Source organism: Diadema antillarum, unplaced genomic scaffold (assembly GCF_040938485.1).
Source record: "Diadema antillarum isolate AM-2024a unplaced genomic scaffold, OU_Dant_1.0 seq00001214_RagTag, whole genome shotgun sequence".
Lineage (NCBI taxonomy): Eukaryota > Metazoa > Echinodermata > Echinoidea > Diadematoida > Diadematidae > Diadema > Diadema antillarum.
This window is the reverse complement of record NW_027272006.1, coordinates 230,491-251,733: the sequence shown is the minus strand read 5'-3', so window position 1 is coordinate 251,733 and position 21,243 is coordinate 230,491. Positions and strand designations below refer to the sequence as shown.

The 21,243-nt window shown below is 37.7% G+C and overlaps 1 protein-coding gene across 1 annotated transcript; it reads right to left on the bottom strand.

Annotated features, from left to right (window-relative positions):
* Positions 1 to 2,642: 2,642 nt before the first annotated feature.
* LOC139744822 (uncharacterized) lies at positions 2,643 to 20,827 on the bottom strand. Its single transcript, XM_071655237.1, has 13 exons — positions 20,626 to 20,827; positions 19,716 to 19,912; positions 16,185 to 16,369; positions 15,334 to 15,555; positions 14,842 to 14,968; positions 13,806 to 14,107; positions 9,720 to 9,847; positions 8,865 to 9,017; positions 7,958 to 8,057; positions 6,873 to 7,010; positions 5,565 to 5,763; positions 4,232 to 4,359; positions 2,643 to 2,777 (listed from the first exon to the last, which is right to left on the bottom strand). Exons 2-13 carry the CDS (start codon positions 19,837 to 19,839, stop codon positions 2,679 to 2,681), a joined length of 1,905 nt encoding a protein of 634 aa, XP_071511338.1. The 5' UTR covers positions 19,840 to 19,912; positions 20,626 to 20,827; the 3' UTR covers positions 2,643 to 2,678.
* Between the last annotated feature and the right edge of the window lie 416 nt (positions 20,828 to 21,243).

Below are 21,243 nucleotides of genomic sequence, written 5' to 3'. Positions count from 1 at the left end.
ATCTGCGCAGCAGATCTGTTTGGCTTATGCTTCAAGCATTTTCGAGTGGCGGCATCAAACATTTAGCAAAGGAAATTACAAAGACAGTTGTGACTCCATTCTCTTAAACCTCTTTGCTTTGTCCAACTGAGACTGACTTCCACACAGAATAATCAGATACATTGTATATATATATATATGTGTAAACCATCACAACCTACATGTGCTACGACGCACTGATCCACAGTGTGGTGTCTACAGAAGTGAACAAGCATTTGGTAGTTACAATGAATGGCAAGCAATGGATTCATAAAAATTGATCAGATACAAATAGGTGTACTCTCACACGGGGAGGGTCACATGGTCACAGAGCTTCTGCAGCAGGTCACTTATGCTACAAACTTATTTGAAAACTTTGATATTGGGCACTGACAAGCAAATAATGATGATGATAATAATAACAATAATACAGTGCTTATATAGCACATATCACTACCATAGTGTCTCTGATATGGAAAAAGGAAATGTAATGTACAGTGTATGTCCCGTAGATGCACAACAAAACTCATTCATAATACACTTTTTAAACAGAAATGTCTTAAGAACAGTTTTGAACTTTAAAACTGTAGAAGCTTCCTTTATATAACATGGAACAGCGTTCTACAGTGTGGGAGCAGCATGAGCAAAAGATCGCTCACTATAAAATTTAGTTGTGATGACAGGACATTTGAGAGGATTTTCCTGAGCCAATCTGAGATTACAAGAGGGAGCATACCTTACCAAGGACTCATTAAGATATTCTGGTGCCATTGAAAGCAAAATATCACATTAAGAGGTGGCTAAATAATAATCACACTGATACGACCTCACAAACATCCATGTACTTCAAGAAATTATGAAAGCACAAATGATGTACAGCTTCACATTGAGCTTTAAATCCAGGCGTAACAAATTCCTGAACAGATAATTTTAGCAATGATCTATATTTTTTGGAGGGTGTTATGATTTTTGGGGGGATTTCTTTGTCAAAATTTCCCACTAAAACTTCACTGCTGTACATCAAAATGATCAATCCCACTTATATAATATAAACCTTGACAACCGAAGAGGCTAGTTGTTTTGCAAGTAATTGTAATATCAGAATTGTGTAAAAGTTGGCTACCACAGCAACATGTTCCTGCTCCAGTGGCTGTGACATCAGAATAATGTTAACCAAAACCAAATCAACAATACTGCTCTTGAAAGCACTGGTATGCCCACTGTGGCCCTACCTGTTCAAGGAAATGCCACCATGCCAGCATTTTTGCAAGGCCATATTTGATCTACTTACACTAGGTGGGCTGCAAACAAAGTCATTGAATATTCAGGGTCTCAAAGGAAACCTGTTGGGTGTACAGACATTCATAAGTAAAGTGGTTCACTTTTAGCACTATCTATTTTCTGTTCATTATTTTATTTCCTTGAATGAAAGTCGCATGGTAGGTGAATTTACAAAACGGTACTCCTTGGCTTCTGGTGGACAAGCAATGTCAGTATGCAGTTTTCATCATAATAACAACCATGGTACGCAGCATGTTTGATAAGCAAGTGTGGCAAGTATAACAAAGTGACTCCTTCACACTCATTGTTTGACATGGTAGACACTTGAAGGAGTGTATACTAACAGGCCAACAACATAACTTGTCACATCTTAGAAGTGTACCTTGTCATTCATTTTTGACAATATCACACAAGATGTGATTTCTGTCAACCCTATTGCACTCATTCCAACTATGTATAGTGTACTAGACATCAATACGGAAACAGCTACAACAAACTTTATACTAGCAATACATACTGTACATGGATTAATGATTTTGTCCGCTTGCATTGCAAACTTGCTTATGATTTTCTCAGAGTAGCATATGATTTTCTCAGAGTAGCATATGTTATTATAACATAGTGTAACATAAGCACAATTAAATTAGTACTGAAGCATCTGTATAGACACAATCTGTTTGTCATTCTCTGTCTGAACAGTATAAACACAAATACAAACTCCTCCTGTGTATATGGAGCCTAATTCATACCCCACAAGGACCACGGTCAAATTAAGAAAAGGAAATGGACATACCAGTAGACATAAGAAACTCTTGATTCAACACCTCAACCAAAGCAAAATCTAAATTCAAATTCTAATTTAGATTTTACTTGAACAAGAATTTTATCACAGTTATGTAACCTATTTTTTGTTCATTTAAATTTCGACAACCATCTGTAACTCTGTTTTGACTTTGGCAGCAGAAAATTGCTACAAATGATCGTGATGTTCAATGTGCATGATACTGCATGGCAATCAGCTGATGAACTTCATATAATTTGTCTTGAAATTGATCATAAATAAAACAGGAAGTCCAGCTTTCATGAAAAAAAAAGAAAAAAAGAATACAATCATGCGACCTAGCTAGCTATTTTGATTCTCATTTGATATGATTGTATGGAGAAATGCACTCCACTGCTGAACATTTTCTTTCTAACCCTGGCTTTGTTACATTCGTCATTCCAACCAAAATACCCTTTTTACTTACAGGTAATTGAAAGAAATTTCTTCTTCTTTTCTAAAGAAAGACCAACAACACACATGTAGACACAAATAAGCAAACAAATCTGAATTGCATATACATTGTATTATGAAGAAAGAGAACAAAATGTGGGTAACCTCAGTCTATACAGTCCCCTATGTGGATGGTGAGGGTATCAAAGTCAGGGAAGGTTTCACCACACTTTGGGCACCAGTTGTCTGTGGTAGCTTGTTGTGGCTGTAGGACAGAAAAGGAAGCAGACATAGATGTGCCTTTTCATAGTTTAGATCATGAATGAATTCTAATACTGTCTTAATGCAAGGTGATATGGGTATCTAAGTCATACTGCCAGATAATCTACAGACTATCGGTCCATGAGAAAGGTTCAACTGAATACAGTAGGCTCTGCACAACTCAAAGTCACAAAAGTCAAATACTGTATAAGCTGTTAATTTTGTGTACAGATATTTTCGCGAATTAGGAGGTCACAGACATTTTCGCGAGATGTTATTTTTTGCAAATCAACACTGAAGCTATCATAAATGCATTGCTGCCGTATTGTATGGGAACATTTACGCATGTTGTTATTAAAATTCATGATCCAATAGTGATTGCCGAATTTCACGAAAATTACACCCTCGCGAAAATAGCTTATACAGTATCGTTTTATAAGTCACACTTTTATTCCAAAACCCATTCCCTTGTTTTGTTTTGTTTTGTTATTCATCCTGCACCAGTCAATTTTTCTGCAAATAAAAAGTTTTTTCTTCAGTCCTGAGAGATTCGACCTATACAGAACTGAACCACATAAAGAGGAAGGACATGCTATCCAAGCAACCACTATTCATACACTGAAATCAGGATGGGTCCAAAGAGCAAGTAGGAAAACACTCACATATTATATGCACCTCAATGAGCACAAACAATTCCAGTATCAGGGAGGATTTCATTTTTTTTTTTTTTTTTTTTTTTAGTAGCTTCCAGCAGACTTGGAAAGACTTGGCAGCTCTGTACTACGTAATCGCTACCACATAACAATGAGATAGTAAGCAAATAATCAACGTTGGTGAAGGTGATGGGACAAACTATCTCTTCCAAGGCGATCTGAATGTAGCTATCTTTCCGAAGCACAGCTGAGGAAAGATAGCGTACACATTCAGATCGCCGAGGAAGTGATAGTTTGTCTCACTGCCTAAAACTAAAAGTTGATTATTTGCTTTATATTCCACATCTAGGATCCTAGAAATTCTCATTTTATTCCACATCTGAAACCGTTTTAGCTGTCTTTAGGTATCCTTAGGGCTTAGGCTACGTGTGCGCGTAGATGACAAAACAATGAATTTGCTACGTGCACCGCGTGGCACCAAAGTGAAAGTGCGTTGCACTGTGTACTATCAAGTGACCTAGGTCAGATGATAGTCCACAGTGCAACGCACTTTTATTTTGCGCATACTCATCTTGCGTTAGGACTGTGTGGACTGTGTGGAGATCAGCGAAACAAAAGGGACTATCAACATAGAGTGTAACGAACTTTTCTTCTCAGGTGATGTGATGGGCAAAACTACGCTCCATCATGTGATCAGCTCTGGACCAATCCTATTGCAACATTCTTAGTATGTGGAATATAATCTTAAACACCACCTCTCAATGACTGTAACTAGGGGTAATAATGTTTGGTTCACTGTACTCACCTGTCGTGGAGCTGGAGCGGGGTATATTGGTTCCCTTGGGAAGGGTGCTAGTATCGCCTCCCCTCCCGCTTCATCCTCTCCAGCTGCCTCAAACTGAGGCCTCCTCAACGGCAAATACTCCGTCCGACCTTCGGGGGAGGAAGCAAAGAAAAAAAAAATCTCGCTCAAAAGATGTTGCTTCATATCATTGCATGTAATGTCGTTTTTCTTTTAGATGTGCACAATCAATTTGCTCAGCATGTGTGAAATCGCCTCCAATTACAATAAAGTATAAGAAAGATTGAGAAGATTGGGGAATTTTGAAAAAAATGGACCAAAATATGATCATTTTGCATGGTATGGGAGAAGTGGTACTAGTGGTAGTGGTGGATGGCAGAGCATGCTCAAAATGATTTTTAAGGCAATAACTCTCGGGTTTGAGTTTCCTCTTGGGTTAGTTCTTTCTCGTTCACACTAAATGTAACTAAACAAATAACTCACCCCAAAAACAAAAACAACACACACACTCACACACACACACACACACACACAAACAGACACACACACATTCTGCACTTTCATATTTTTTTTATGTAACAGCCCCCCCCCCCCAAAAAAAAGGAAAAATACCACATTTAAAGTACATTGTGATTACACTGGAAAAGAATAGTTGCTAAACACAATTCTCCCACAAAACTCCACCGAACACTAACTGCTTTCTTGAGACAAGTCTTAATCATTGCAACAGAACACATGCATCCCTAAAAATATGCCCTCATAATCATCAAGCACTTTTGATCATTGTTAACAGAAGCTTGCCATGTTGTATGCAAAACATATGGGGATTTCAGAATCTTGTCCATAACATGCTAAATTTGGCATAAGCTGCATTTTGTTACACTTTTAACATTGCAAATAGCTTCTTTAGTGAGCCGTAAAAGGCTGTCCACCATAGGTGAAATTGATAACTCATGCATTACTTTGTTTACAAGTTATCTACAACCAAGTAGGCCATATCCAGTGCATCAAGAAGCATGACAAGTTAAAAAAACAACAACAACAACAAAATGAGAGAGAAATCAAATAAGGTAAAATGAGGAATGTTCGTATGCATTTTAATTTTGCGAAATTTCTTGAGAGTCAAAATTCATGAAACTAAAATGCAGGCAAAAGTTCTTGTCTACACTATATGCCTTTAATGCCAGTGACAATTTCCGACAATTTCGTGCCGCGAAAAAAGGTCGTCGGCTCCCATCCGTGAAAGTTTCAAGCCATGACCATATCTTGCTTTACACTACATGTACAAAGGAAAATGAAAGAATGAAGAAGTGAACGAATCAAATGCTGCCCTCACCTGATCTGTCGTACATTGGGGTCTCCTGTTGGTACCTGGTCTGCTGTAGTTGCTGACGATGGTAATACTGGAGATCCTCCTCAATGTTCTTCTTCTCCCTAGAAAGCTCGTCAATCCTCCCAAGGAGCCGTTGCTTCTCTGTATGCATCACCTCCCTAGCTCTCCTCTCCTCCTGGAAGTCTCGCTGACACACCTCCGTCTGAATGGAACATGAATATGCAACAGTGCTCTTCAACAATGCTTATTGACATTGCATACAGTGAGATCACATCATGAATATGCAACAGTGCTCTTCAACAATGCTTATTGACATTGCATACAGTGAGATCACATCATGAATATGCAACAGTGCTCTTCAACAATGCTTATTGACATTGCATACAGTGAGATCACATCATGAATATGCAACAGTGCTCTTCAACAATGCTTATTGACATTGCATACAGTGAGATCACCTCATGAATATGCAACAGTGCTCTTCAACAATGCTTATTGACATTGCATACAGTGAGATCACATCATGAATATGCAACAGTGCTCTTCAACAATGCTTATTGACCAATTCGGGTTCGTTGAGGGCAGCAGACATTTTACGGCACAGGGCGCAGCCATAGTGGGTGTATCAGCCGACCCCCCCTGCTCTCCCCCACCCCGGGGCAACATGTTTATCACGCACTTGTAACAAAGGTTCGCGCACTAAGCAAGCATTCGCGCATTCAGTACGAGACGCCTATTGGCTAAAGCAGTTTTTCATTCTGCGCGCGTGCTAATGTAGGGAGAGGGGTGGGGGAGTGCGGAGGGGGGGTCGGCTGATACACCCACTATGGCTGCGCCCATGCCAAAAATACACATAGCGCGTCACAGAATCGGTCAATTGGTGCTGCACACAGAGAGAATACATCATGAATATGCAACAGTGCTCTTCAACAATGCTTATTCATGCTGCATACAGTGAGATCACCTCATGAATATGCAACAGTGCTCTCCAACAATGTTTATTGGTGTTGCATATAGTGAGATCACATCACGAATATGCAACATTATCAAACGTAAGATGCACAGAAAGGGTTGATAGTGAATAAGAGAAAAAGGCAGAATTCATTGACCTGGCCAGGCCTAGAGTCCTGTTTCACTCACTAACCTACTTTTAATGACAGGGATACTCAAGAGTTTTGCCTGTTTCTGTCTTCTTCTTTTTTTTTCCTCTACCTGTTAGGCATATTTGTAGAGCTCATCTGAGCTACTTTATCACACCTCATATCACACATAGACATGGTTTTACATGAGAAGGACTGATGCAATTCTAACCTGTGTTTTCCAGATGTGAATTTCACCCTTTAACTTTGTGACCTCTTTCTCGAAATTCTTCTTCTCCTGATCCTTGGCATGGATCGCCTCCTCCGCTGATAAGATCTCAGCCAGATGTCTGTCTTCCTTTTCCTGGTACTGGTACATTGATAGAAGAAAAACAAAAGAAAATCAAACATAGCATCTTTAGAATGACAAATTTGCCTACTCAAACAGCCTATAATGCCAATTTGCATACACGTTAAACACTCAGTTTTGTCCGAAGTGTAGCATGTTGGCTGAACAATTCATCCACTGGCACGATTTCTTAACTAATCTGCAAAAACATCCAGCCACTAATTGTAATGTGCATGGATGAATGTTGTCTTCCTTTAAAATGCCATTACTGTAAAAGTAATGGCAAGCAAGCATGAAAATAAAAGCACACAAATATTTTTGCTTGAGAATACAGTCCAGTAATTAATGTTCTGATTCTGTGGAATCAAAAAATGCAAAATTCATCTTACTCTGCTGGGCACAAACCCCCCCCCCCCCAAAAAAAAAAAAAAAAAAAAAAAAAATTACTCACACAAAAATATCCACTGTTACAGTACATCACAATGGCCTTCGTTCAAGGACTACTGCATTGTCATACCCGAGTGTATTAAAGCAAAATTTGTTGGGGAGCAACCCGAGTACTGATAGACGGGCTCAACAAAGTTATGGCAAGGTGCATACATACTCAGGGTGACATAGCTGAACAGGCCAATACATTTTGAACGATGGTTTGGGGTAAAAAAAAAAAAAAAAGTAAAATTATACTCTACGAAAAAACTGAAGGAACACAAGAAAGGATTAAATAGCACCTCCTTAAAAAGTTGGATATAAGTAACAAAATGTGTTTCACAAAGTTTGCCAAGAACTTTGATCAGTATGTAATGTATAGCCTCCATTATATGAAGGCAGTTTTGTTGGCTGTTCCATGTTGTCTCCTGCATTTGGAAGAAAAGGTACCTACAGAGATGTCCCATATGACCCACTGTCATTACTCGCCATATTAATTGATTTAAAGTCATTGAAATGAAATGCAGTGTCATTCATCTTACCAGTCGTTCCACATCCTTCAATTTGCTGTGGTCTGCTTGGATCTCTCTGTATCGGGACTGTAGAGTGGCCATGTCATCTTTACATTTGTCATACTGCAGTCTACAATAGAGAGAGGAGCAATTGCACTCTTCTTTACCAATATTTTAAGGGTATATATCTCTTCATGATGGATAATTTAAAGGTCTTTTCACTGTATTGGAGTTCAAAATGATTCACTTCACCTCAGTGCATGTATTCTTTATGGTCTCAAATACCACTTTTTATACGATGCTAAGAGAAACTCGGAGAGATAATTTTCACGGGACAAAATGTCCAACATTGTCTAGTAATTTATGAACTTTCATCAGAATAATGTTATGCAAAGTTATGGAGGTACAAGTAATTGTCTCATCCAGCCCTGCTCATCAAAACCACAAGACAAAAAGTTGTACAAAGTGTGGCAAATTACATAGTTCAAGCAAAACACATCAATAAACATTGTTGAGCTGAAGAATTCATTTACTGGCAAAGATTAACTAGTGTTCTTTGGCAATCATTCAAATTACTGTTTATGTTTTGTTTTGTTGTTTTTGTCTCATTTCAATTCAAATCAAATCAAATTTTATGTTCAATATCACATAAATTCTTTCAAATGAAATAATCAAACAAAATTCAATGCAATACAAAATATATGAAAAATGTATTCAAAAGCAGAAGATAAAATAAAGAAGAGACCACCCCATATCAAGCTGATTTGAATTAAATTTCTGTTTTGATCCTGTGACACTGTGTAGGTAAAGTACATCATTGTTCACAAAGCCTATCAAAAGCAGGCAAACACTATCTTGCACTCAGAGTCACATCTCAGCAGTCTGAAAGAACAACCAAAACCCAACAATGAGATTTCTCATGAAAGTATGAGCTCACTTTTCATGCATTGCCTTCTGCTTCTCAGCTAGATACATGGTTTCTTTCCTCTTCAGCTCTAAGTGGACGGTCTCGATGTAGCTCTGGGCCTCAATTCTTGCTTTCTTCAGCTCCTCGTGGTATGTAGCCACCTTTACTTGCAAACTTTCATTTCTGTTGACAGATTCAAAAAATATGGGTTATCAGATCACTCCTTGCAAAATCTTCCTACACCAGTGGAATCACAACATGGTGCATTACTTGACTGAAGATAACCTAATATTCAAACCAATGTTACTTGTAATGGTTCCACCTCGTACAGCTTTTCACAATACTTTTGACACGAATTATACAAATATACTAAAATACAATGAACATTTTCACACTGGATCTAGTGGTATATCTAATCATTGAGAGTGGTATCAATTTAATTTTTATTGGAGGGGTGAAGTTTTGATGATATGGAGCACAAGAGCTAAATGAATGCATTAAACCCACACTGTCCTTTGTTTGCTAGTTGGCACACCCTCTAGGGTGCTTCCTTTGTTGATTGGCTCAGGTGTCTGGAAACAAATTGCCAATGAATAGAGATTACCTACTCCCAACTCATCTCTATTTTGTCACCATGGCTTTCTTCTTAGACGGAAGCACATTGCTACACCTGAATGGGCTTATACCTTTTACAACTAGGTCAAATCTGAAGGGACTGCTGAATCCTGATGAAAAAGCTTGGCAAAATAAATGCCTGAGCACATAAAAAGTTATGTATACGTTTTAGGGGAATGAGAGTTTGATATTTATTTTTTTCATATGCCAGTTTAAACTAAAAAAAAAAGGTAGTTGTAGAAGATAGTGATGGTTCATCTGCCAGCTTACAATTGGGTCTGAAGTTTGTTTTGTCTCTTCTCCTCCTCCAGATATCTCTCTTTCTGCTCCAGCTCCATCACAAGACTCGTCACTTGCTGCTTCAGCTCGTTGCTGGCGCTGTGATAGCGTGGCTCCTCCTGGTTAGTATAGACACAGATTAATTTTCTCTTCATTAATTTTTGGAGTAGTGGGTCAATTTCCAACAGAAAGCACCATGATCCTTTTTCTTTTCTTTCAAGAATATTCAATGCTCAAGAATCAAGTTTAATTCAATTCATCTCAAAAATAATAATCTTTGACAAGGACAAAAAAAAAAGAATTATCACATACTGTAAAAGTGGACATTTTCACGGTGTTAAAATTTTCACGCATTTCGCACAACCAGAAACTAGCACGAAAATAAAAACACACGAATATTTTTGCTTGCCATATGTTCTCGTGCATGATGTCTTGATTCCGCGGAATTAACAACACGCGAAACTCTTCTTACCCGGCCAAGCGCAAAAAATTAGTCGCGAGAAAATATCCACTTTTACAGTAAATGACATACATATTCTACATAATTGTTACAAACAAGTACTAGTATTTGAAATATGTGACATAACATTTATCATCTTTAGAGCAAATACACCAATTCTATGCTGAACCTACACAAAAACAATGAATAATCAACTAATCATTGAGCCTACATACATTTGAACAACTCAATGACATTCTAATTACAGCAATCACATTAGATGTGATGTGAACATGTTCAATGTAGTGTCTCTCAATTGCAGAACATTTGAGCAATCTCAGACAGAAATGGGAGTACTTGGACAGCACTTGGTTAGACATGTAACAGCATGCCATCTAAGGTTGTAGATATAGGTTTATTACATTATTTAGACCCTTTGATCTTTGAAAGACAAACTAGAAAAAGAAAGAGCATTCAATGAAAAAAAAAAGCAAAGCTAAGGGAATGCTTACAATTGTCATCACTAATTACAACAACAAAAATGAAAAATGAAAACTGTCAACATGTCTATATCTATTTGCATATTCATGATATTCTCAATATGAGTATGGTTCGTAGTTATTAATTGGAATGCTTATGGGCAATTCCGCAGTTAGAGGGACATGACCATAAAATTTCGATTTGGTTTTTTCCTTGATTTTTGTGTTTGACTTCAGAAAAAACACATTGATAATTCAGGAAAAACTATTTTTCAGGGTATCTTGATAGTTTTAGGTATTGAATTCATCAATTTTGAACAAGTAATCTTTCAGATTGAATTTCATCAGCAAAATCTCCATAATGGCAAAGAAGATAGCTAGTCCAGCTAAATGCCATTTTCTAGCCACAAATATTGAATTCATAGAGGCAATGCAGTGCTTCCATGGATAGATTAAGTAAAATCGACTTACATGTCTTCGAAATGCAAACATGTTTGCATTTCCCCAGCCATCGGACAGTCATGTAACGTTACTAACCAAAAAGTGAAATTATTTACCTCCAGAAAGTATAAAGTGTCTATGAATGATAATATTTCAATTTTTCCTGCCGTGTCCAATGACTAATTGAAATATAAAAATAAGTATTACTAATGATTATAGAAGTTAGAAATAACAGCAGTCAAAATGTGTAACGTTACTAACCACGTAACGTTACTAACCACAGCCTGTGTGTATTGTAATGTTACTAACCATGAAATAAGTGAATAAGACTCAAATGGACAGGTCTTGGTCTGGCAAAATTTTGCCTGATGATAGAGCCAGATGTCAACTATGAGATTACGTGGTGATACAATTTTAGAAAAATTTTGTCTTTTTTTTTTAGTAAATTAATTATGCAAATTTATGCAAGAAATCATATTTTCACCTATAACTCCATAAAAAAGACTGAAGGATTGCTAAATTTTTGTGTAAGAGTTCCTCAAGATACATCAAACAATTTTCTTGCAAAAATACCAAAATCAAAATGAGTTTCTTTTGTTTTTATTGTTTTGTTAATTTCTTATGTATTTTAATGTTTTATTACCTTTGTTTTCTATTGTTTGTTTTTTGCCAAAATCTGTTGCAGGCTCTTTTTCAAGCTTATCTACATTAGAATTGATTGATTTCACTGGTCAAAGGTTGAAATAGTCTAATTGATATCAAATAACAAAAAAAAAAGCACAATTTGCATGGGATTTGCACACGATATCATGAATTTGAGCTGTTTTCAGGTCGACATGCATTTATGCAAACATTACGTAACTGCAGAACGGTGTACCCGTACGTCGCAAATTTGGTCTCAAAATATGCGGGAGACTTCAATGAAAAAAGTCATGAAACGATGCGGCAAAATCTTTGCGCGTTGCGGAATCGTGGCGGGAAATGTTGGGGGGGGGGGGCATCTGCAACATTCACATCACTAAGAGAAGGCTCACAAGGTGCACATTGAGCGAATGTTGTTGTTGTTTTTTTGTTTGTTTTTTTTTTTTGGGGGGGGGGGTTTATTGCCACTTTGCATGGGAAGGGACAATTGATGGAATCTGTGGGCCAGCAGAGCATTTTGTTTGGAAAGTAGTGTTAAAAACAATTGAGGCCGTCACTTCAAATTTTCTCTCCCAATTTGAAATTATCATACAATGGTTTGTCGGGTATATTACACTTCAGGTACAGCAAACAGACTTTTGTTTTCAGAACAATGCAGAGATTAGACATTCAAACTGGTTTAAAAGAAAAAAAATACATGTCTCTAGACTTGAATAAACATGAATTCAACTAATACACTGTATAGTTATACACTATTATTTGAATTAATGTACTTTCACAATAATATAAAACATTGCATAGTGCTGGATTCCTATTGTGCAATGACTACGCACATCACAATTGGCCATACACTGTACATACTACATACTGGTACCTTTAATAGTTTTTGCTCTTTGATTTCTTTCCCCTTTATTAAAGGTACTCTTGATAAGGAACACGTTAACTGTTTTGCTCAATAAAACAGGCTGCTTTTGTGAATTACTGTGAGTCATGATGAACAGTGATTGGCAAAGTTATGAAACTGGATATCACTTGACCTAGTCTTTAAAAGTGGTATTTTCTTTAGTTTGTAATTTATGCAAACTTTTTTCCTAGTCTTTTTTAACATGTACAAGTACTATGGTACTATACTGCATGAGTTTGATGGTTGAAATAAGAGTTTCATATCTTATCTGATGTTTCTTAGCTTTAACTTTGCATTCTCATGAGGAAACATGTAATGATTTGAGGTACCACACAATTCTGTAATCACTGGACAAACCGTAACGTTACTAACCGTAACGTTACTAACCATGATTTTTGTACTTAATTTTCAAACAAAGTTATAAGGAGAAAGGATATTTGGGGTAGATATTGCCCTTAAAGCTAGAAATGAAAAATAAGTGTTGATATATTTCAAGCTATACCAGTTTTAGCAAACTTTTCGTTCAAAGGTGCTCATCAATTTTTTATGTCCTTTTTTTGTAACTTTACTAACCGGCATTAAAAGCAGACCTTTCTTCTAAAATAAGTCATGAAATGATTTCATTCTTTGCTCTGCTCTAGGTCTACACTAGAATGATCTCTGGTGACATTAATGAGACTTCACATCCACAGATAGAGAAATGAGTCTAATCTAAATCATGAGAATGTCCCTCAAATGTAACGTTACTAACCGCGGAATTGCCCTTATACGTCTCATTTCAAATGAATCGAAAAGTTAAATCTCCAGAAACCCAGCCTGGCCTGTAGGTGGTAAAGTCACTTTATAATTGCAGTAGTAGAAGAAAATATTGTGCATTACTATGATGACAGTCTACAACATCATGATAGTGGTGTTATCTAACAGCAAGCTTAATTCAATGCAGCATTGCTAAGCCATAATAATTTCACTGATGGCTCGGGTTTGTGAAGTTCTTGATTAAGATACCTGATTCTACAGCAAGGACAGCTATATTAACCCATTGAGGACAGACTGAGTTTGCTAAAACACGTATTTCCCATAGCCACCTGCCCGAGTATACTCGGGACTCGTCCTCAACGGGTTAAATCCAACCATCACCCTTTACTGGTGAGAAAATCACGCCTTTCACTCACATCAAATGCATGTCTTTGGTGCTTGTCCGCCGCGAGGAGAGTAAGCTCATCTAGTTTTGCCATCAGCTCTCTCTTCTCCTGCTCGTACCTCTTGCTGTCTTCCTGCCGCTGCTTCTCCATCGCTGCGGCAACGTTCTGCTGGGTTCCCCGGAGGGTGCCGAGCTCCCGCTGGAGGGCGGTGATCTGGCCCTGGAGCTCGGCGTTGCGCTCCTCTTCTCGGTGCAGGCTGCGGTCCTTCTCATCAACCTGTTGCTTCAGACTCATGAGCAGAGTCTGAAGTGACCTGCTGTATGCTTGCTGACCTGCAGAGCAGATAGCCAGAAGAAAACAACTATCAGGCATTGCAACAATGCATGGAATATGTTTCTGTGTGCATTATGTATCATCTATCATTGGATAATGTTTCAATAAAGTCAGATCTGCCTTAGTGGCCACCTGTCTATAGCGGCCACCAGCTGTATGCGGCCACTGAAAAATCCCCCCCGGAGAGAAAAGCCCTGTCAAAGACCCTGTGTATAGCGGCCACCTGTCTAACACAGCTAGCGGTTACAAATTTTGTCTCCCGAGGTACATTTTAACCTTTCTATAGCGGCCATCGGGAGCAACAACAGACTCACACGGAGCAGCTGCTACAGCGGAGCCGACAATTCAGCGCGTTTTCTGCTTTGTAGCCGTACCAGTTATTCATGGGTAACGTTCAGTAATTGCCACTACTGCATTCATCACTCATTCAGACATAATAATGGACAAGTGCAAAGCTTTAGTTCACGATTGTACACATGCTCCTGTGCAACAACTTGATCAATACCGGCATTGTTCAATGCATGAAACACACGTGTGCATGTATATGATACACATACATAATTTATACATGTTAAGTATAATCTCTTGGTATAGACGAGGGCACCTGGCATCAATTCATGGAGAATTAAGTGACTACACCAAACTCACTTCTGAGCCACAACACTGACTAAAACTGGGAATACTGAGAATTATGTACCAGACTGGTTAGACAAGTTTAACTGATACACCTTACCTGTGGGAGAGACGGGTGACATCACTTTGGGTTTGGTTTGCTGGTCAGTTTTGGGCTGACCATCATCACCCTTCTCATCTGCTTGTCCGATATCTTGACCGGTTGCTCCTCCTACTGCACCTTCAGACTGGTGAATCAAGAGATTCAGATTATTTCAAGTGTATTGAGTTCCATGACTGAACCAAATTTTCAAGTCAGATTTAGACACTTTTTTTTCCCCAACTTTTAGTATTTCTCACAAAGTGCTATACATGTCATCAAAGGGAGGAATGTGGCTGTCATCGCAATGATCTTAGAATAATTATTTCCATTAGCTTGTATAATCACCACAAATAGAAAATAAAACAGGATATGCATCTTTGCAAACATATTTGTGCGCATAAGTAAAAAACAGACTTAATGTAAGGACAGAAAAATTTATCTCCCCATTGATTTGAAATGGTAATCTCTCAATCTATGAAATAAGTTATCCATTAATATGATGCCTCTTACCTGAACTGGGTCACATGTTCCCAGCAACTCCTTTGCAGCCTTCAAGTGTCCCAAGAGTAGCTTCAACAGGTTGCTTATCCGAGCCTCATGAGTGCCACCTCGGAGTTGCTCGTAAACATCCTCCATGGCCGTTATTTTTCCCTTCACAGCCTCCAAGACTGCCCTCTGCTTCTCACTTTCACCAGGCTGCACTGGGGACTTTCCCTTCCTTAGGTCATCCAGCTGAGGGGCAGATTATTGAAAGCACATGAGAGATGAAATGAATGAATGGATAGGTAGTTACATTAAATGGTCTAAGTAAATAGAGATCTGTGATTGGTCATTGTGTACACAAAAATTCACGGATATTCATTTTTCTCCCACAAAAAAAAAAAAAAATGTTATTCAGACCTGTTCTTGATATATGCACTGTACTAAGAGTAATACATTTTTGCATGTCACTTCAAAAAATACCCAAATATATGAAGAAAATGGAAATTAGTGGATTTTTATTTTTTTACAAAACAAAACAAAGAGCTGCTCAGTACCATGATCACAAAACAAGTTGTCCATTTGTCTTACTTTTTAAACTTCCATAGTTCATATCTTGCTTATGTATCTCAGATTTTCACCGATTTGCTTCTCTGATTTTCTGTTTTCATACAAAGCGACAGAATATCATGATGGAATCTCCCTTTAAAAAGATCTTCAACATTCTATTTGTGTGGTTTTACTCTACTTATTAAAATTTACTAGTACCTGGTGTGGAATCACACTTCTAGGGCTTGAATTGCATAATACCTGTAAATTTGTGGTAGCCCCAGTGCAACAATAAAACAACAGAATACTGCGTACAATACCCAATGGCTTACCTGCTGTACAAGTTCTTGGTTCTTGCTCTGCAAGTCAGCAATCTTGTTACGCTGAGCGACAGAACTGGCTTTGGACAGCTTATACAGACCGATATAGCGCTCAGTAATCTGTTTGTTAGTGTGCTTCATGATCTCCATTTCTTGCATCTTTTGTTTCATCGAACTTGTACAAGCTGCTAGCTGGGCTATAGGTAGAAGAATTAAAGAGAAAAACTACTTGTAACTAGACTTGGAATTTGTCAAGACTGACAAATTAGGTGATCCGATTTGTTTTAATCGATGATTCGAGTCCTGATCGCAATAGGCATGACCATATAGGTTTCATCTGTGTTTAGAGACATTGGCCGTGTGATGTTTGGATTCCCATTTAGAAAAGAGAGTCAGGTCTGCCATCTTTGGTACCAAATTCGGTATACACTATAACGAAGATACAGAATGAAGTATATTTGACCATTGACCCAACTTTGCGCAGCCAAGATGGCATCTGAGCAAAAAGTGGTTATTTTGTGAAATGATTCTTGTAACATGGTCTTTGCGTGTGGAAAATACGGGAAAGATAGGACATGTATTCACCAAGATACAGGTTGAAACATTTATGACCTTTGACCCTAATTTACATACCCAAGATGGTGTCTGATCAAGTAGTTGTTATTTTATGAAATAAAGTACGTGACATGACCTAAACATGTGCAAAATATGGGCGTGATAGGGGCTGGTTTTTTTAACTTATTGCAAAGAAAGTGGCATAAAGAAAGAAATATCTCAATACATCGAAGATAAGTATAATTTCAACCAAGTTTTTTGACGTGATATCGGCGCCGTATGAAAAAATGGAGGGTATAGTCGCGATAGCCCAAAGTCTGAGCTACAACATATTAAAATCTGGGAGAAATTCACGAAAGAGTAAGTGAGCTAGTGTTCGATAAAGACCGTCATGTCAATTTTCATTTCCAGAAAAATTCCCTCCCGTAGAGATAACACGTAAACTGGTTAAATTTGACAAGGTTACATTATATCTATTTTCACGAGGTGAAGACATCATCCGATTAAAACTTTGATTGAACAAAACTTAAAGAGTATTACATTGGCTACAACATACTGAAATCTGGAAGAAATTCACCGAAGGGTAATTGAGCTAGTCGTCGATAAAGACAATCATGTCAATTTTCACATCTAGACAAATTCCCTCCCATAGAGATAACACGTCATAATGAAGATAAAGAAAGAAGTACATATGACCTTTGACCCTACTTTGCACAGACAAGATGGCGTCTGAGCAAAAAGTAGTTACTTTGTGAAATGATTCTTGTAACATGGTCTTTAAGTATGCAAAATATGGGAAAGATAAGACATGTATTCACCAAGATACAGGATGAAACATTTTTGACCTTTGACCCTAATTTACATACCCAAGAAGGTACCCGATCAAGTAGTTGTTATTTTATGAAATAATGTACGTGACATAAACTAAACATGTGCAAAATATTGGGCTGATAGAGCTTGTTTTTCTTGAGTTATTGCAAAGAAAGTTGCAGAAAGAAAGGAATATGAAAATACATGGAAGATAAGCTTTAATTTCAACCAAGTTTTTGGGCATGATGCCGACTCCGTATGAAAAAACAAAGGGCACATTTATGATAGCCCAAAGTCTCAGCTACAACATACTAAAATATGGGAGAAATTCACCGAAGCATAAGTGAGCTAGTGCTCGATAAAGATAGTCATGTCAGTTTTCATTTCCAGAAAAACTGCACTCCCATAGAGATAACACGTAAACTGGTCAAATTTAACAATGTTACTTTTAATCCCTTTTTACGAGGTGATGCCGTCATCCAATCAAATTGTTGTTATTATATATCTGAAAGACCATTTAATAAGCTACAACATATTGAAATTTGGACGAAAATCAACTAAAGAATAAGTGAGATATGCTTGAATGAACTTGAAATTTGATGACGTCATTTTGAAAATTTACTTTTTTAACTTTATTAAGAAATTTGATATATTTTAATCATTTTTCCAGCATTGCCAACCCATGAAATGACATGTACAACTCATCAGCTTTCAGAATATGTAAAAAAAATGGGGGGTCACCGTCCATCCTGACGAGTAAAATTGGATTTAAAATTGGCAGTTTTTTGGCATTGTTGCACTGTATATCGCCATTGACGCGCGCGCGGAATTTCAACTTTGACGGACCCGTATGACGTCATCTTGAGTCGGATTGACTTGAAACTTGGTAGAAATATTCCTTGACATTTCACACATCCGATCAAAGTGAAAAAACGGGAAATTTTCATTGCATATGAGCTGTGCGTGCGTATATGTGCGCGCGCGTACGCGTCCGTCCGATTTTTTCAATTTTTCAAAAAATGCTCCAAATGGTCTGAAACGTATGCAAAAAAAATTTGAGCTTGATTGGAGCATACAAATATTTCAACGCGCGCGTACGCGCACGTCTTTACGATGCGAGGAATTTTGAAAATATGGGTAGAATTCCCTTGAATTGAAATTTATGTGACGTAAATTTCATTGAGAAATTCCACTCCATTAATGAGATATGATTGAAAATGTGTTTTCATATAATGACGTCATAGTGACGTCACGGTCGACTGATCACTACGATTTTACTTGACATGTCGTCTTTGGGACATGATACACATATGGTATAAGTTTGACATTCATAGGCAATGCACTTTCTGAGCTCATCTCTACACAACTTTTGCGGAGAAATAAAGAAGAAGAAGAAGAAGAAGAAGAAGAACAAAGAATCAGTACAGATACAGAAGGTGATCCGAGAGGATTCTCGGATCACCTAATAATTCATTGTATTAACCGCAAATCTCTCACTTTCTAACCAACAATAAGCATTTAACCCAACGAGGATGAGTCCTAAGCATACTCGGGCAGGTCTCTATGGGAATTGCGTGTTATAGCAAAATCAGCCTGTCCTTAACAGATTTATATATTTGGGGTGAAATCTCAACAAATGGCACACACTCTCATTGAAGGCCAAACATTACAATATTCTACATGAAGAGGAGAACTTTATCTTTTTAAAAAAAGCATGAGATTGATGGTACTCCCCTATAAAACAGCTCAAAATCTCTGTTCTAGTCCTGCTCAAATATATTCTGTAGTTACTAGATTCAATCTATCCTCTTCTATTAAATGTTTCAGTAGGCCTATTCATCCTCAAAAAGTATGCAATCATGCCATACCCTGGTCAATGACAGAATCCTCCACAATTACCTGATTTAAAGAGCAAATTACAACTGATTCCATAAAATGTAATAAATCTGTAGTTCTGTAGATTTCGGTATTGTATTTGCTAATAATGTGTTATAACTGCTATTCCGTAATCTTGACATTGTGATCAATACTCATTGTGAACAGTATCTATCAAATACCAATCAACATTTTTATTATCATTACTACTGATACTACACTATTATCACTGAGGAATCATCAAATACCATCATATAAATAACCTCGTGAATAGACCATGAGATTGGTTGAGCTCTATTTTACCTCTGAGCTGGTCATTGTCAGTCATTGCTATCCTCAGCTCTGTCTTCAGGTCGTCCGAGTTCATCATGGTGTTGAGGCCACCACTCTGTATCATGTGTGGATTGATGAGTTTGTCATCAGCCATTGTTGCAGTCTCTCCACTACTTCCGTCGTGATAGTATATCCCGTCTTGAAATATCCTTCACAAAGGTTTGTACCTGTTCCAAGAGAAAAGAAGTACTTTTGTAAGAATATATGTATAAAGCATCTTAGTGCAGGTTAACCTACATTGTACGCTACATACTTATAATTATACACTCACTGTCACTGACAGTTTTAACCTGTTGCCTACTGGAACCGGGTGGGCCCTGTACAAAGTCTATGGGGATTTTTTAATCTCGTTGTGAACGGGTTTATACTATAGGCCGTAACTAAGATTAATATCTTCACATTGTTGAATTCGCCAATAAGCCTACTAACATTTAAATCAACGATTATGATAGTGTTAGCAGCACCTGACTCGCGAAATTCGAGAATATAAAGCCCACGCCGAGCGGAATTCCTGGAATTAGTACGAGAAGTCATTCGACGTAGCCTCTGCCTTTCTAATCAATGTTACTACAATGTATGTTAGACATAAACTACACCTTACATCATGTACAGGGGCTACAGCCTCCAGGCTACAGCACTCAGCAGCTAGGTATGAGTCAATATCTAGTAGAGTCTATTTATGTACAGTACAGTGTCAGTAGAACATCACAATAACGCAAACATATACAGTGGTCATCTAGTAAATTATAGTTCGTACGATTGTCATGAAGTAAATTTGTGTAGCAACCTTAACCAACGTTTACAAAATACAGGTGCAGGACATTCGTATACTCATGCACGAGCAATGCAATGCAACATTCAACAACGCCCAGCGCCTTACCACACACTTGTCGATGGTCACTGGACACTGCGATAATGGATAATGCACTGATATGATCCGGATTAGCAACGCCAACAACACACAGCAAATGACATATTGGCGATACTAGAACGAAGACAGGGCCAATGTATGTTTATGTCACTCGTCACAATTTTTAGAGAGGGTCAGGCGTAGAAAGGTATAAATTTTGCTGTATTCAATTCAGCGGCGAGACCAGTAACACACAAAACGAAAAGTTCAGAGACCAAGGAAGAATCTTGTTGACCTGCAGCTGCAAGACTTCCTAAAATGTCCAATAGTGTCTGATTGATATGTTTAAGAATATCATTAATAGACACATTATTGATTTTAGATAAAACAATAAATACTTTTATGTCTAATTTATTTTTTACTAATCGTTAAATTTAATTATTTGAAGGTTATGATAATTTTTTTAATCAATAAAGTAGTCTGTACTGATTGGCAACAAAATTTGGGAATTCCCCGATCGTCGTGAAGCTGAGCTAACTCGGGTAATTTCGTTTGCCGTTGACTCACAATATTGCATGGTTGCACTTTGTACTGGGTTTGAAACTAACAGACAAGGGGCTTTCGGCAGTTGCGTATTGCGAAATATCC

Bases quoted from the DNA above. Each gene is read 5' to 3' on its own strand.
- LOC139744822 (XM_071655237.1), bottom strand. From the start codon at position 19,839: ATGGCTGATGACAAACTCATCAATCCACACATGATACAGAGTGGTGGC. The intron at 14,969-15,333 runs GTAAGAGGCATC...TTGATTCACCAG, and splicing joins GAACATGTGACCCAGTTCAG to TCTGAAGGTGCAGTAGGAGG. The intron at 14,108-14,841 runs GTAAGGTGTATC...TCTGCTCTGCAG, and splicing joins GTCACCCGTCTCTCCCACAG to GTCAGCAAGCATACAGCAGG.